The sequence below is a fragment of the Cherax quadricarinatus genome, chromosome 48 (assembly GCF_038502225.1).
Source record: "Cherax quadricarinatus isolate ZL_2023a chromosome 48, ASM3850222v1, whole genome shotgun sequence".
NCBI lineage: Eukaryota > Metazoa > Arthropoda > Malacostraca > Decapoda > Parastacidae > Cherax > Cherax quadricarinatus.
In genome coordinates, this window is record NC_091339.1 from 9,083,526 (window position 1) to 9,099,398 (window position 15,873).

The following is a 15,873-nucleotide window of genomic DNA, read 5'->3' on the forward strand; positions in this document are numbered from 1 at the left end:
AGGTCAGACACGTCACTTAGCGCATCCGACCTAGTAGCACAAGCTAGCCAGGTCCAACTAACACTCACCCACACCTACTCATGTATTTATCCAACCTACTTTTAAAACTACACAACGTTTTTGCTTCTATAACGGTACTCGGGAGTTTGTTCCACTCATCCACAACTCTTAATTATTTGTTACAATTGTGTTCAGTTTCGTCTGTCGTCTGTTGCTGTTAGCATGCTGTAGTGATTTTTTCCCTCTTGATATTACAAAAATCACTTCTCTGTACTTCAAGATCTTGTAGTGTTAGTTGAACTTAGTTTCATAAATGGGGACTGAACCGGTATGTCACCCGTGTACCATACACGGACCACACCACCATGACAATTGACTTTAACAACAGTGTTCAACAAAAACCTTATACGTTGTAACATGAGATGATTTAGGAATACCAACGAGTTGTAGATGACAAAAACACTAAAAGCAGTAATTGCAAACTTTATCCAGCGAGCGTTGTGCATGCGTTTTTTGAGTCCATATTAGACTTATTAAAACCTGACGTGCAAGCGAAAAGTTATTTGGAAAAAACGAATCTTATCACTAGATTTTAAGTACCTATCCTTTGCAAAACCTAAGGCAACACAAGACTAAGAACAGAAATGAAGGATGGCGGTGTGTGATGCGTATGAGTGATGGTAATAAATGTGCACACTGTGGGTGCACCACTGTGGGCGTACATGATCCTTAACATGGGTGAATACTGGTTGGCACGAGTGTGGTGTCACAGGCACACGCAGTGGTGTCAGTGGCAGACCACTGGTGGGAAGGTGGTGGGAGAGCGCGGGCGTGGGCTGGTTTGGCCAGTGTGGGTGGCAGTCAGGGTTGGATGTTCAGTCTTCACCTGGTGTGGTGCGTGAGTGGAGGTGTGGTGGCTTAGGCAGTGAGCCACACTCACTGTAACACCAGCAACAGCTGCTAGGGAGGCAGGAACACGTCCACCGAGTGCTACTTCCCTCATCATTACCTCAGTGTCGTGACCTTCTGACACGCGGACAGTCTTATAGCTCTGAAAGTTTGACGTTTTACATTTTTCCTTCAGTTTGTATTAATTTAAAATTGCCATAATCTCCAAAGGAAAAAAAATGAATGTATGGACATATTTTGGCTTTGTCAGTGAATTAAAGATATAATGATGTTCTAATGGATATTTTTTTTTTTACATTTAATAAAAAAAATTATGTTTGAGTGCTACAAGTGTGCCTGTCGTCCCCCCCTTCCCCCCCGCTAATGCCATAAGAATGGACAGTGTCAATTTTTAATAAAGAAAAATCTACCATATGAGCTGAGAAAATAAAATTTGCTAATGCTCATTACTTTTAAAATATTTAATGCCAGTGTAATACATAACTTCAGTACTCTGTGGAGTACTAAATGAAAAGTGTGGGAATAATATTTGTTATGTTAAGAGTGATGCATAAGAGATGGTCCTGAGCAAGTGCAGGGCACTTAGTGCAACATGGTGTTGAGAGTAAGAGTGACAGTGTTTGTGTTGCTGTTGTTACCCGTCCTCATACACAGCCTCGACGATCAAGGTAGGTAACTACATTCAATATCTTAATACTTAAAAGAGGTGGACGGGTAAGCTAGCGGAAGGCCTTGGTCAGATGACCAAAAGGTCCAGTGGCGGGTCAAGATATGACCAGCCTCAGGAAACACTTGTCCTATTTTCTGACGAATATTACTTAACCTACAACGTGCACTGTAATATACCGAGTAGAGATATTATGAAGATTGAGACACTTATGCAGCATATGGGAATCTTTATTCAGGAAACGTTTCGCCACAGTGGCTTCATTTGATGAAGCCACTGTGTGGCGAAACGTTTCCTGAATAAAGATTCCCATAAGAACATAAGAACATAAGAACGAAGGAACACTGCAGAAGGCCTACTGGCCCATGCGAGGCAGGTCCAAGTCCCTACCGGCTTAAGCCAATGCACCCAACCTAGTCAGGTCAGGTCACATTGACTCAAGGGAGGAACACGGCAACCGACCCGTTAGCACAAGCTATCAGGTCTAACTCACACCCACCCACATCTACTCATGTATTTATCCAACCTATTTTTAAAGCTACACAACGTTCTGGCCTCTATAACGGTACTTGGGAGTTTGTTCCACTCATCCACAACTCTATTACCAAACCAGTACTTTCCTATATCCCTCCTGAATCTGAATTTTTCCAACTTAAAACCATTGCTGCGAGTCCTGTCTAGGCTAGATATTATCAGCACACTATTTACATCCCCTTTATTTATTCCTGTCTTCCACTTATACACCTCAATCATATCCCCCCTAATTCTACGTCTTTCTAGAGAGTGCAGTTTCAGGGCCCTTAGTCTATCCTCATAGGGAAGGTTTCTCATACATGGGATCATCTTTGTCATCCTCCTTTGTACATTTTCCAGAGAATTTATATCCATTCTGTAATACGGTGACCAAAACTGTGCAGCATAATCTAAATGAGGCCTAACCAAGGATGTATAGAGTTGAAGAACAACCTGAGGACTCCTATTATTTATGCTTCTTGATATGAAGCCAAGGATTCTATTAGCTTTATTGCGAACACTTATGCACTGTTGTCTTGGTTTCAGATTACTGCTAACCAGAACTCCTAAATCTTTTTCGCAATCCGTAATATTAAGATCTACATTATTTAGTTTATATGTGGCATGGTTATTGTCCTGTCCAACATTTAGAACTTTGCATTTGTCTATATTAAACTGCATCTGCCACTTCTCCGACCACTGCATCAGTCTATTCAAATCTTCCTGGAGTGCTCGAATGTCCTCGTCAGAATGAATTCGACGGCCTATTTTGGTGTCATCGGCAAACTTGCCGATGTCGCTCTTTATGCCCTCATCTATGTCGTTTATGTAGATTGTGAACAGCAGGGGGCCCAACACTGACCCCTGTGGAACACCGCTCGTGACGCTTCCCCACTCTGATTTCTCCCCATTTATGCAAACTCTCTGCTGCCTATTTGTCAACCATGCCTCTATCCAGGAAAAAATTTCTCCTCCTATTCCATGTGCTTTAATTTTCCTCAATAGTCTCTGATGTGGGACCCTGTCAAAAGCCTTACTGAAGTCCATATACACAATATCATATTCGTTACCATGATCTACCTCCTCAAATACCTTAGTGAAAAAAGTTAATAAATTCGTAAGGCAGGAACGTCCCTTTGTAAAACCATGCTGAGATTCGTTGATTAATTTATGCTTTTCAAGGTGGCTACGAACTGCCTCGGCAATTATTGATTCCATAAATTTTCCCACTATGGAGGTTAGGCTTATTGGTCTATAGTTCGAAGCTAAGGACCTGTCACCTGTTTTGAAAATAGGTATCACATTTGCCATTTTCCACTTATCTGGCACCATGCCAGTTTGTAGTGATATGTTGAAAAGATTAGCCAAAGGTGTGCTAAGCTCCTCTTTACATTCCTTTAGAACCCTTGCATACAGTTCATCAGGGCCTGGGGATTTGTTAGGTTTTAATTTATCTATTTGCCTAAGGACCATGTCACTTGTGACCCTAATAGTGCACAGTTTATTATCGTCCTGTTCTACATAATTTATCATTACTGGAATATCACTGGTATCCTCCTGTGTAAAAACTGAGAGGAAGTATGTGTTAAAAATTCTACACATTTCCTTATCACTGTCAGTGAGCTGACCCGAGGAACTTTTGAGTGGGCCTATCTTGTCCCTGATCTTACTTCTGTATACCTGAAAGAATCCTTTTGGGTTAGTCTTCGATTCTCTTGCAACTTTAACCTCATAATCTCTTTTTGCTTTTCTAATTCCCTTTTTTATTTCTCTCTTTAACTGAATATATCGATTTCTTAATTGCCCCTCTCCTCTTTTGATTTGCCTATATATGCCTCTCTTTTGACCAATCAGATATTTTAATCTATTGTTCATCCATTTAGGATCATTTTTGTTTGATCTGATTTCCCTATTTGGAACATAATTTGACTGAGCAGCTAGAACTATGCCCTGGAAAGCATCATATCGGCAACCATCACCACCTACCTGACCCATAGTCAGGTCATTCCAGTTCAGCCCACCTAAGTAATTTTTCAGTCCTATGAAATCAGCCAAGCGAAAGTCAGGGACGGAGACTTGATTGCCATTATTAGGGGAATTCCATGATATGTTAAAACTGAGTGATTTGTGATCACTCTCCCCAAGCTCATCATTAACCTCAAGATTATTAATTAGTGTTTCCCTACTGGCAAGAACCAAGTCAAGGAGGTTATTTCCCCTAGTTGGCTCTGTCACAAACTGTTTTAAAAAACAATCCTGGATCGTATCAAGAAAGTCACCCGACTCTAAATTTCCTGTCAAATTGCTCCAGTCAATCTGTCTATAGTTGAAATCTCCCATTAGCACAACATTTTCGTATGTAGATGCCTTACGAATTTCGTCCCATAGAAGTTTACTGCACTCCCTATCAAAATTTGGGGCCCTGTAAATCACACCCAAAATTAGTTTTTCTCGGCCCTCGAGAAGCTGTAACCAAACAGATTCAGTGGCTGACGCTTCTAATTTAATATCTTGTCTAACACAACAATTTAAATTGTCTCTGACATACATCGCTACTCCACCACCTTTCCTGTTGACCCTGTCAGTGTGGAATAATTTATAGCCTTGTATGTGACATTCAGATGGCATCTCTCTATCTTTCAGATTGAGCCAGGTCTCTGTTATAGCAATAATATCTATGTTTCCTGCACTTGCAATTAATCTTAGCTCATCTATCTTATTTCTAACACTCCTGCTATTAGTGTAGTAAACCTTAAGGGAGCTAGTCCCTTGCTGCCCTCTGCTGTCCCCCTTTGTTTTCTGACCTGTTCTATTGTCTTTATTTATAACTTCATGCTGAATGCCTTTTATACATTTACTGTTTCCAACCCTAGTGTTGCAACCTGCTTGTTTCCCACACACACCCATACCTCTATCTTCCATCAGTTTAAAATCATAGGCATTTCACCAATGGCCTTCTCAATCGAGTCTGCAAGTGCTACCACCCCTGCCCCAGAGAGATGAACCCCATCCCTTGCATACATATCATGTTTGCCATAAAAGTTGTTCCAGTTGTCAATGAATGGGATTGCAAGTTCCTTGCAGTATCTGTCTAGCCAGCAATTTACACCAATTGCCCTAGACAACCATTCATTTCCTACTCCCCTTCTAGGCAAGATGCTACATATGATTGGGATCCCTCCCTTAGACTTAATGAAATCTATAGCTGACCTGTACTTATCTAGCAGCTCTTCTCTCCTACCCTTCCCAATATCATTTCCACCAGCACTGAGACAGATAATGGGCTTGTTCCCATTACCTGACATGATATTATCCAGTCTGTTGACAATGTCCCCAACACCAGCTCCAGGGAAGCACACTCTATCTCTCATCTTCTTATTCCTATTACAAAAAGCACGGTCAACATATCTTACCTGAGAGTCACCAACCACAAGAATGCGCTTACCTTCATTAGCAGGGGCAGTAGTACCCTTACCTTCACTGGCCACTGAAGTACATTCATCCTGGAGAACAGAGAAGCGATTTCCTACCTTCAGATCTTCACTCTTAACTTTCCTTACTCTGATGCGCCTCCCATTACTGTGAACAACTCGCCACTTGTAGCAGGTGCTGGGCTGCACCTCACTGCTGGTACCCGTTGCTACCTCCCCACCTACAGCCTCCTCACAGTGAGAGACAGACTGCACCTCACTGCTAGAAGCCTCATTCCCCACATCTCCAACCACCTCACACTCTCTCCCAGGCCCATTGAGGTGGACCTTCAGCCTCCTAATCTCCTCCTGGAGAAGCAAGACCTCCTCCTTCAACTCTCCAAACTCAGTTTTTAAAACACTGCAGAAGCAAGCCATGCTTTGTAACCGTCCACGCTAATCCCCAAAGCAGCTCAGGGACTGTGACCTCACGTGTCTCAATCTTCAACTTGTCGGTTTTTCAAACCATTCATCACACAGAGATATTATATTTTTCCCTCAATACCTTCGAAGGTGTCAAAATGCAGGTGATGGGTCTGATTAAAAACCTGGAGCTACCTTCCCTTACCCTGTAGTGAATCATTCCGTCATTCCTCAAGGCGTTGTGTGACCCATTCAAGTTTAATGCTTCCTCTTCAAAATAAATTTATGATTAATTCCTTTTACATTGCTCTGTAATTATCTTAAAAATGTGCATAAAAAGAGGTTAAAAAGAACTTTTAATAAATTATATATATATGTATATACATTAGAAGGTGAACCACATAATTATGAAAAAAATATACTGATTAAAATATCTTATGATTTTGACAAATATTTTTCTGCACAACTGTTTTTTTTTACTGAATTTTGCAATAACAAAAAATTAAGGATGAGGAATAAAAGATATACAGGAGATGTGTCTGTCTAGCTTTAGGATATATACACAGAGATGTATGTATCTCTCATTGTATATACTCCGAGAGGTATCTCTCACTGTATATACAAGAGATGTGTATCTCTCATTGTATATACACCGAGATGTATGTATTTCTCATTATATATGTATACACCGACAGGTGTGTATCTCTTATTGCATGTATATACACCGAAAGTTTACTTTAAACCCGATTTTAGAGATCAAAGTACCCATGGCTTGTGGTGAAGAGATGGTACAGAGCCTTAATGACCCTTGTGTAGTCAATAGGCTTTAAACCCAATTAACCACCCAACCACTCGTGAAGGTTATATACACCAGGATATGTACGTCGATAAATATATACACACACAGTTTGCTTAATCTTATTCCACGGAGGGCTATGTGAAAGACCTTCGCGATGAGGTAAACTCGCATAAAACAAAGAAAATCTAGAGAATAACTTTGTTTTCTCAAACAATTGTTTAAAAACATTGTTAGAAAAGGAATTTGAAGACAGTAGAAGAAAGAGTACACAGAGTAAACAGCAAATTCGTTGCCTATCATGCTTGAAATGCTCATGTATGCTTTTCTTTGTGTATGACAATATTGTATGTGTGTGTGTGTGATGAATGGTTTGAAAAACCGACAAGTTGAAGATTGAGATACTTATGCAGCATATGGAAATCTTTATTCAGGAAACGTTTCGCCACACAGTGGCTTCATCAGTCCAATACAAAGAGGAAGGCGTAAGGAGAGGAGGAGAATGAGGTAATCAGTCCCTCAACCTGGAGTCGATGTGTTCAGTCCATCAATCTTGTAGAATGTACAGCATAGGGCCGTAGACGTGGCTTATATACTGTAGTGAGGTGACGTGAAGCAGATGGAGGCGGGGTCATAGTGGTACCATCCACTAGTCGAAGTAGGTCTTCGTCCAAAGGTTGAACAAGTGTTGAAGAATTCTTTGTAACAAGATCCCATGATGCTGCAGTGTCCGACAGTTGTGATGAATGGTTTGAAAAACCGACAAGTTGAAGATTGAGACACTTATGCAGCATATGGAAATCTTTATTCAGGAAACGTTTCGCCACACAGTGGCTTCATCAGTCCAATACAAAGAGGAAGGCGTAAGGAGAGGAGGAGAATGAGGTAATCAGTCCCTCAACCTGGAGTCGATGTGTTCAGTCCATCAATCTTGTAGAATGTACAGCATAGGGCCGTAGACGTGGCTTATATACTGTAGTGAGGTGACGTGAAGCAGATGGAGGCGGGGTCATAGTGGTACCATCCACTAGTCGAAGTAGGTCTTCGTCCAAAGGTTGAACAAGTGTTGAAGAATTCTTTGTAACAAGATCCCATGATGCTGCAGTGTCTGACAGTTGTCGGTTTTTCAAACCATTCATCACAACTGTCAGACACTGCAGCATCATGGGATCTTCTTACAAAGAATTCTTCAACGCTTGTTCAACCTTTGGACAAAGACCTACTTCGACTAGTGGATGGTACCACTATGATCCCGCCTCCATCTGCTTCAAGTCACCTCACTACAGTATATAAGCCACGTCTACGGCCCTATGCTGTACATTCTACAAGATTGATGGACTGAACACATCGACTCCAGGCTGATGTGAAAGTTCCACTCAAATCCAACCCCTCCCACTCATTTACTTATCCAACCTAAATTTGAAACTACCCAAAGTCCTAGCCTCAATAACCCAACTAGGTAGACTGTTGTTCCACTAATTAACTACCCTATTTCCAAACCAATACTTTCCTATGTCCTTTCTAAATCTAAACTTATCTAATTTAAATCCATTACTGCGGGCTCTCTCTTGGAGAGGCATCCTCAAGACCTTATTAATATCCCCTTTATTAATACCTATCTTCCACTTATACACTTCGATCAGGTCTCCCCTCATTCTTCGTCTAACAAGTGAATGTAACTTAAGAGTCTTCAATCTTTCTTCATAAGGAAGATTTCTAATGCTATGTATTAATTTAGTCATCCTACGCTGAATGTTTTCTAACGAATTTATGTCCATTCTGTAATATGGAGACCAGAACTGAGCTGCATAATCTAGGTGAGGCCTTACTAATGATGTATAAAGCTGCAGTATGACCTCTGGACTTCTGTTGCTTACACTTCTTGATTTGTAGATGAATGGTTCAGAGAACCGACATGTTGATAAATTAGACACATGTGCAACTCTTGGGCATCTTTATTGAGGAAACGTTTCGCCACACAGTGGCTTCATCAGTCCATACAAAGGAGAATCTTGAAGAACAGGAGGAGAATGAGGTAATCAGTCCCTCAACCTTAAGTCGATGTGGTCAGTCCATCAATCTTGAATAGAATACGGCATACGTGCTGAGAAGGAGCTTATAAACCGTTGGCAGGAGAGGTACAGCAGTCATAGGTGGTGTAACATTTGTTCAATGATGAAGTAGGTCGTGCCCAAGAATTAGGCAAGCGAAGAATTCCCATTAAGATCCCAAGAAGTTGCAGTGTCTGACAGGTTTGTAGATGAATGGTTTAGAGAAGCGACATGTCAGACACTGCAACTTCTTGGGATCTTAATACTTGGGAATTCTTCGCTTGCCTAATTCTTGGGCACGACCTACTTCAACATTGAACAAATGTTACACCACCTATGACTGCTGCACCTCTCCTGCCGACGGTTTATAAGCTCCTTCTCAGCACGTATGCCGTATTCTATTCAAGATTGATGGACTGACCACATCGACTTAAGGTTGAGGGACTGATTACCTCATTCTCCTCCTGTTCTTCAAGATTCTCCTTTGTATGGACTGATGAAGCCACTGTGTGGCGAAACGTTTCCTCAATAAAGATACCCAAGAGTTGCACATGTGTCTAATTTATCAACACTTCTTGATATAAATCCCAGTAATCTATTTGCCTTATTACGTACGCTTAGGCATTGCTGTCTTGGTTTAAGGTTGCTGCTCACCATAACCCCCAAGTCCTTTTCGCAATCTGTATGGCTAAGTTCTACATCATTTAACTTATAAGTACTAGGGTTATGGGCACTCCCAAGCTTCATTGAACTGCATCTGCCACTTTTCTGACCAAGAATAGTTTGTTGAAATCCTCCTGAAGTTCCATAACATCTACGTTTGAATCAATTATCCTACCTATCTTTGTGTCATCGGCGAATTTGCTCATATCACTAGTAATTCCCTCATCAAGATCACTGATATATATTATAAACAACAACGGGCCCAAGACTGATCCCTGTGGAACGCCATTTGTTACAGATCCTCACTGGGATTTAACCCCATTTATGGACACTCTCTGCTTCCTGTCAGTGAGCCATGACTCGATCCACGAGAGCACTTTTCCCCCAATGCCATGAGCTGCCACTTTCTTTAACAGTCTATGGTGCTGAACTCTATCAAAAGCCTTACTAAAATCTAAGTAAATAATATCAAATTCTTTATCGTGGTCAACAGCCTCAAAAGATTTACTGAAGAAAGTTAATAAATTAGTTAGACAAGACCGGCCTCTTGTGAATCCATGCTGAGTATCATTAATCAAGCTATGCTTATCGAGATGGCTTCTTATAATCTGAGCTATAATTGAATCTAGTAATTTGCCTACAATTGAGGTCAGGCTTATTGGGCGGTAATTTGACGGTAACGACTTGTCCCCTGTTTTAAAAATAGGAATTACATTAGCCATCTTCCACATATCAGACACTACACCTGTTTGAAGAGATAAATTAAAAATATTAGTTAATGATTCACAGAGTTCCATTTTGCATTCCTTAAGAACCCTTGAAAAAACCTCATCAGGACCCGGCGACTTATTTTGCCTCAGTCTGTCTATCTGTTTCACAACCATTTCACTAGTGACTGTGATGTTACATAATTTATCTTCTTCTAGCCCACTATAAAAATTAATTACTGGAATATTGTTAGTGTCTTCCTGTGTAAAAACTGAGAGAAAATAATTATTTAAAATCGAGCACATTTCATTCTCTTTGTCAGTAAGGTGCCCATAGTTATTTTTAAGGGGACCTATCTTATCTCTAACTTTTGTTCTATATACCTGGAAAAAACTTTTTGGGTTAGTTTTAGAATCCCTAGCAACTTTAATTTCATAGTCCCTTTTAGCTTTTCTTATCCCCTTTTTAATGTCCCTCTTAATGTCAATATACTGATTCATAAGATGACCCTCACCTCTTTTGATACGCCTATAAATTCCTTTCTTATGCCCTAGTAGATATTTGAGCCTATTATTCATCCATTTTGGGTCATTTCTATTTGATCTAATTTCTTTATATGGGATAAACGTTCTTTGAGCAGCATGTATAGTGTTCAGAAAACTGTCATATTGATAGCTCACTTCGTTACCCCAGTCAACAGATGATAAGTGTTCTCTAAGCCCATCGTAATCTGCTAAGCGAAAATCTGGGACTGTTACTGAGTTATCGCTACTATCGTACTTCCATTCAATGCTAAATGTAATTGATTTGTGGTCGCTAGCACCCAGTTCCTCTGAAATTTCTAAATTATTAACAAGGGATTCATTGTTTGCCATAACTAAGTCAAGCAGGTTATTTCCCCTTGTAGGTTCTGTCACAAACTGCTTCAAAAAACAATCCTGAACTACTTCTAAGAAGTCGTATGATTCTAAATTCCCAGTCAAGAAATTCCAATCAATATGACTAAAGTTAAAGTCTCCTAGAATTACTACATTATCGTGCCTTGTGGCCTTAACAGTTTCCTCCCATAGTAGTCTCCCTTGGTCCCTATCTAAGTTTGGGGGACGGTATATCACTCCTAAAATCAGTTTTTCATGCCCCTCTGAAAATTCTATCCAAACAGACTCTGTATGTGTTACTTCAGACTTAATACCCGTTTTTATGCAACAGTTCAAGCGATCTCGGACATACAATGCCACCCCACCCCCCTTCCCGATACTTCTATCTACTTGGAACAATTTAAAACCCTGAATTAGACATTCCGCAGGCATGTCCCGACTTTTTGAATTAAACCACGTCTCAGTTAAGGCAAATACATCAATGTTACCTGCACTAGCAACTAATCTCAACTCGTCCATCTTATTCCTAGCACTACGGCAATTAGCATAATAAACATTGAAAGACTCTCCTTTCTCTTTACCCTTCCTGCTCATTTCTGTTTTTCTACTAAACCTATTACTGTCCTTATCACCCCTAGTCCCTGGCTTTTCAATATCTACCTCGTTCTGCTTATTACTAGTTCCCCTAGAACTCGTAATATTACTACACTGGGACTTCACTGTTTTCCTGCCAAAACCCATACCACTAACTATTCCTAGTTTAAAGTCCTAACTGGTTCCTCCACTGCAGTTGCCAGTGCTACCACCCCAGACCTAGATAAGTGAACCCCATCCCTGGCATACATGTCATTTCTGCCATAGAAGAGGTCCCAGTTGTCAATGAATGTTACCGCATTTTCCTTACAGTATTTGTCCAGCCAGCAATTGACACCAATTGCCCTGGACAACCATTCATTTCCAACTCTTCTCCTTGGCAAAATACCACATATGGCAGGGTTCCCACCCTTACTCCTAATTATTTCTATTGCTGACCTATACCTGCTAATCAGGTCTTCATTCCTACGTCTGCCAACATCGTTGCCTCCAGCATTGAGACAGATAATAGGATTGCTCCCATTACCTCTCATGATGTCATCCAGACGGCTAACAATATCCTCCATCCCAGCCCCAGGAAAGCAAACTCTCTGTCTCCTACTCCTGTCCTTCAAGCAGAACGCCCTATCCATATACCTAACTTGGCTATCCCCAACAACAACAATATTCTTACCTTCCTTAATGTCTTTCGTCGTGACGTTCCCAGTAGTCGACTCACATTCGTCGGGTAGCACTGAGAATGTATTAGATGTTTCCACAACAGTTTCCACGGCAGTCTCTTTCTTCTTCATCGTTTCTACCTTTCCATTCGTCTTCTTGATCGTCAACTTCGTTCCCTGCTGTCCAGCCACTGACCAGTTTCCCTTCTTGACCTGAGGACTCAAAGCAGGAGGACTACTACGAATCTTCTTGTTTTCCTCGGTCAGTCGCCGAATTTCCATCTTCGCCATCCTCAATTCTTGCTTAAGCTGTTGGTAAAGTTGCTCGATGGAAGGCATCTTGCTTCAATTCGTAGAGAGCGCGCAAACAGGTCTTCACAGAGCTAAGTACACGTCACCACTGACGTGTAAACTTTATTGATGGTTCAACTGCATTGATCTTGTTGAGAAGGGCCTGGATATTGAGACGTCTCGGATAGAAAACCAATACATCATCAACGTATTCCATCCGAGACGTCTCAATATCCAGGCCCTTCTCAACAAGATCAATGCAGTTGAACCATCAACAAAGTTTACACTTGAACTCGAAAATGATGGCAAACTTCCTTTCCTCGACGTTCTACTGTGCAGATCTCCCGACAGTGACAAACTTCTCTTCAAAGTGTATAGAAAACCTACCAACAAGGACGATCTTATACACTTTTATTCACACCAAGACACCCGCACTAAGAGAGGAGTCCTCATTGGCTTCTTCTTGAGAGCTCTTCGCATCTCCAGCCCTTGTTTTCTAGAAGAAGAATGCACTTACATAACACAAGCCTTTACACGTCTTCAGTTCCCATCTTTCTTCATCCGAGATTGCAGACTTAAGGCACAAGCTATTCTCAACAAACCGCCCATGGAACAGCCCCCTAAGCAGTTCATAGTACTCCCATGTGGTGATGTTGCCACGAATACTCGCCGGGCACTTGCTATGAGTAACATCAACGTTTCCACCATAAACACATCATCTATCAAAGACCTCAGTACGAAACGCAGCCCCACACCTCTAACTTCTACAGCAGGCGTCTACACTATCCCCTGTGGGTTCTGTCCCAAGAAATATGTAGGCGAGACAGGCAGAGATCTTGCAGTCCGCTTGAATGAGCATCGAAATGCCTCTAACAGAGACGATGTAAGGTACGCCTGTGTCCTCCACAGAGACTCCACGGTCCATTTGATGAACTGGAATGAGGCACAACTCGTTCTCACCGAACCAGACCTCAGACGCCGACGGTGCCTAGAAGCCTCGCTAATCGCCGTCACCGACACTATAGAACGCAACACTGGAAACTACAAAATTTCAAAAACATTGGCATATATGATACTTAAGCACCACCAACCCAACAACACAGGAGTCACATGATTTCATCGTCTACCCGTCCTCATCATAGGCAGAGGTTGTTTTGATAAGGACCTGCCTCGCATGGGCCAGTAGGCCTTCTACAGTGTTCCTCCATTCTTATGTTCTTATGACATTCCTCAGGTCACGTGCGTCACATCTCACTCTCCGCCTATATATATATAATGCCTTTCTACCTCTGTATGTTAGAAGTGATCAAGGTCCCAGGACCGAAACGTTTTCTAGTAAATATGTCATAGTGTTTGCTTACGTGTCTTTCTAAACCAACTTGTCGGTATTTATTACAAAGGTTTATACCATCTTCTTTTTGCTCCAGCTTGATTAGTTAACTGATATTAACGAATTTATAACCCACTCACGATTAATGTAAACATATACTTGACTTTTCTTCAGAGTGTATCTGGTTAACATGGTGTCTAGTAAAGCTGTCTGAAAGAATTATAATATGTGAAATGACTAATATGTGTAACCGTGCAACTAGGCTAATTGGGGGTCTGATAAAAACGCATTGTGACCTCAGTCATCCTGCGTTTTTGCACTACGGCTCGCAGGATGTGCACGGTACGCTTAATAAAGTAGTCGCTCAGACGGCACAACGAATTCCTTTGTGTAGTCGATGGTTTTTAAACCCAGTTAACGAACCGTCCTAACCTGAAGTTTATATACAGCGGAGGTGTCCTTCCTTAGTGTGTATGAAAACTGACTTCATCCTAGTATCCTTGACTGGTGATGGGCAGGTTGCATGCAGCCTTAATAATCCGCGTGTAGTCAACTGGTTTTAAACCAAAATCGATTAGCGATCCAAGAAACGTATCCCGGTGTTGCATAGCCCCGGTCCCCTGTAACTCATTTCAGGAAGCGAGAATAGTGCAGAGTGCTGCACGAGGTGCTCACGTTATTAAATATAAGCATAAAGATCTGAAGCAGATAAAAATTGGAACTTACATATTATCACATGAAAACTGACCTTCCAGTTAGTTCTATAAAAAATGACAAATTAGGCCATACACTAATTCAGACCTTTATATAATAATAATAATAATAATAATAATAATCTTATTTTTCTTCAGCTCTCGAAGTTTCAACACAAACTGAAGAATCATTCTCTTATTTCAGAGAGATCAATATCATAAGAGATCAATAACAAAAGAGATAAACAGCATAAGAGATCAATATCAAAAGAGATCAACAGCATAAGAGATCAATATCATAAGAGATCAATATTATAAGGGATCAATATCATAAGAGATCAATATGAAATGAGATCAATATCATAAGAGATCAATATCAAAATAGATCAACAGCATAAGAGATCAAGATCATAAGAGATCAATATCAAGAGAGATCAACAGCATAAGAGATCAATATCATAAGAGATCAATATCATAAGAGATCAACAGCATAAGAGATCAACAGCATAAGAGATCAATATCATAAGAGATCAATATTATAAGAGATCAATATTATAAGAGATCAATATTATAAGAGATCAATATTATAAGAGATCAATATCATAAGAGATCAATATTATAAGAGATCAATATCATAAGAGATCAATATTATAAGAGATCAATATTATAAGAGATCAATATCATAAGAGATCAATATTATAAGAGATCAATATTATAAGAGATCAATATCATAAGAGATCAATATTATAAGAGATCAATATTATAAGAGATCAATATCATAAGAGATCAATATTATAAGAGATCAATATCATAAGAGATCAATATGAAAAGAGATCAATATGATAATTACGTCGAAGGGTAGAAGTCAGTCTGACAAAACACTCAGAAATAATCGAATGAAAACCAGCATTTCAATTTTCCTAATATTTTGTATAAAAAAGAACGTCAAACTGAGACCTACACGCAGACCAAACTCGACCCCAAGTTTTCTCAAAGTAAAACTAAGCGTTTAAGTTTTAAGAAAGTAGTATATAAGTAGGTAAATTTTATTTAGGCTTTTGGAACACAATACACATTGGTAATATACAATATTCTCTGGTAAATGATACCTTTGAAATATGACACTGGCTTTACAATTAAAGAAAATTCTTGGACACCTGCTAAATTAAAGTTAGCTCGGATCAGAGGTCTAGTGACACCGTAATTTATAATTATCGAGAAATTGTATACTACGTACACTCCAAAAAAACGGTTTACATAAGAGAAACACCCATACAGAATAGTAGTAT

The 15,873-nt window shown here is 40.2% G+C and overlaps 1 protein-coding gene across 1 annotated transcript in view; it reads left to right on the forward strand.

The window, feature by feature from the left end:
* Positions 1-851: 851 nt before the first annotated feature.
* LOC128696187 (protein turtle homolog B-like) overlaps positions 852-15,873 on the forward strand; it is a 604,082-nt gene continuing 589,060 nt past the window's right edge. The window contains exon 1 of the mRNA XM_070094868.1: positions 852-1,577. Within this exon, the coding sequence (XP_069950969.1) occupies positions 1,502-1,577 (76 nt within the window). The 5' untranslated portion in view covers positions 852-1,501. The remainder of the gene's footprint in view (positions 1,578-15,873) is intronic.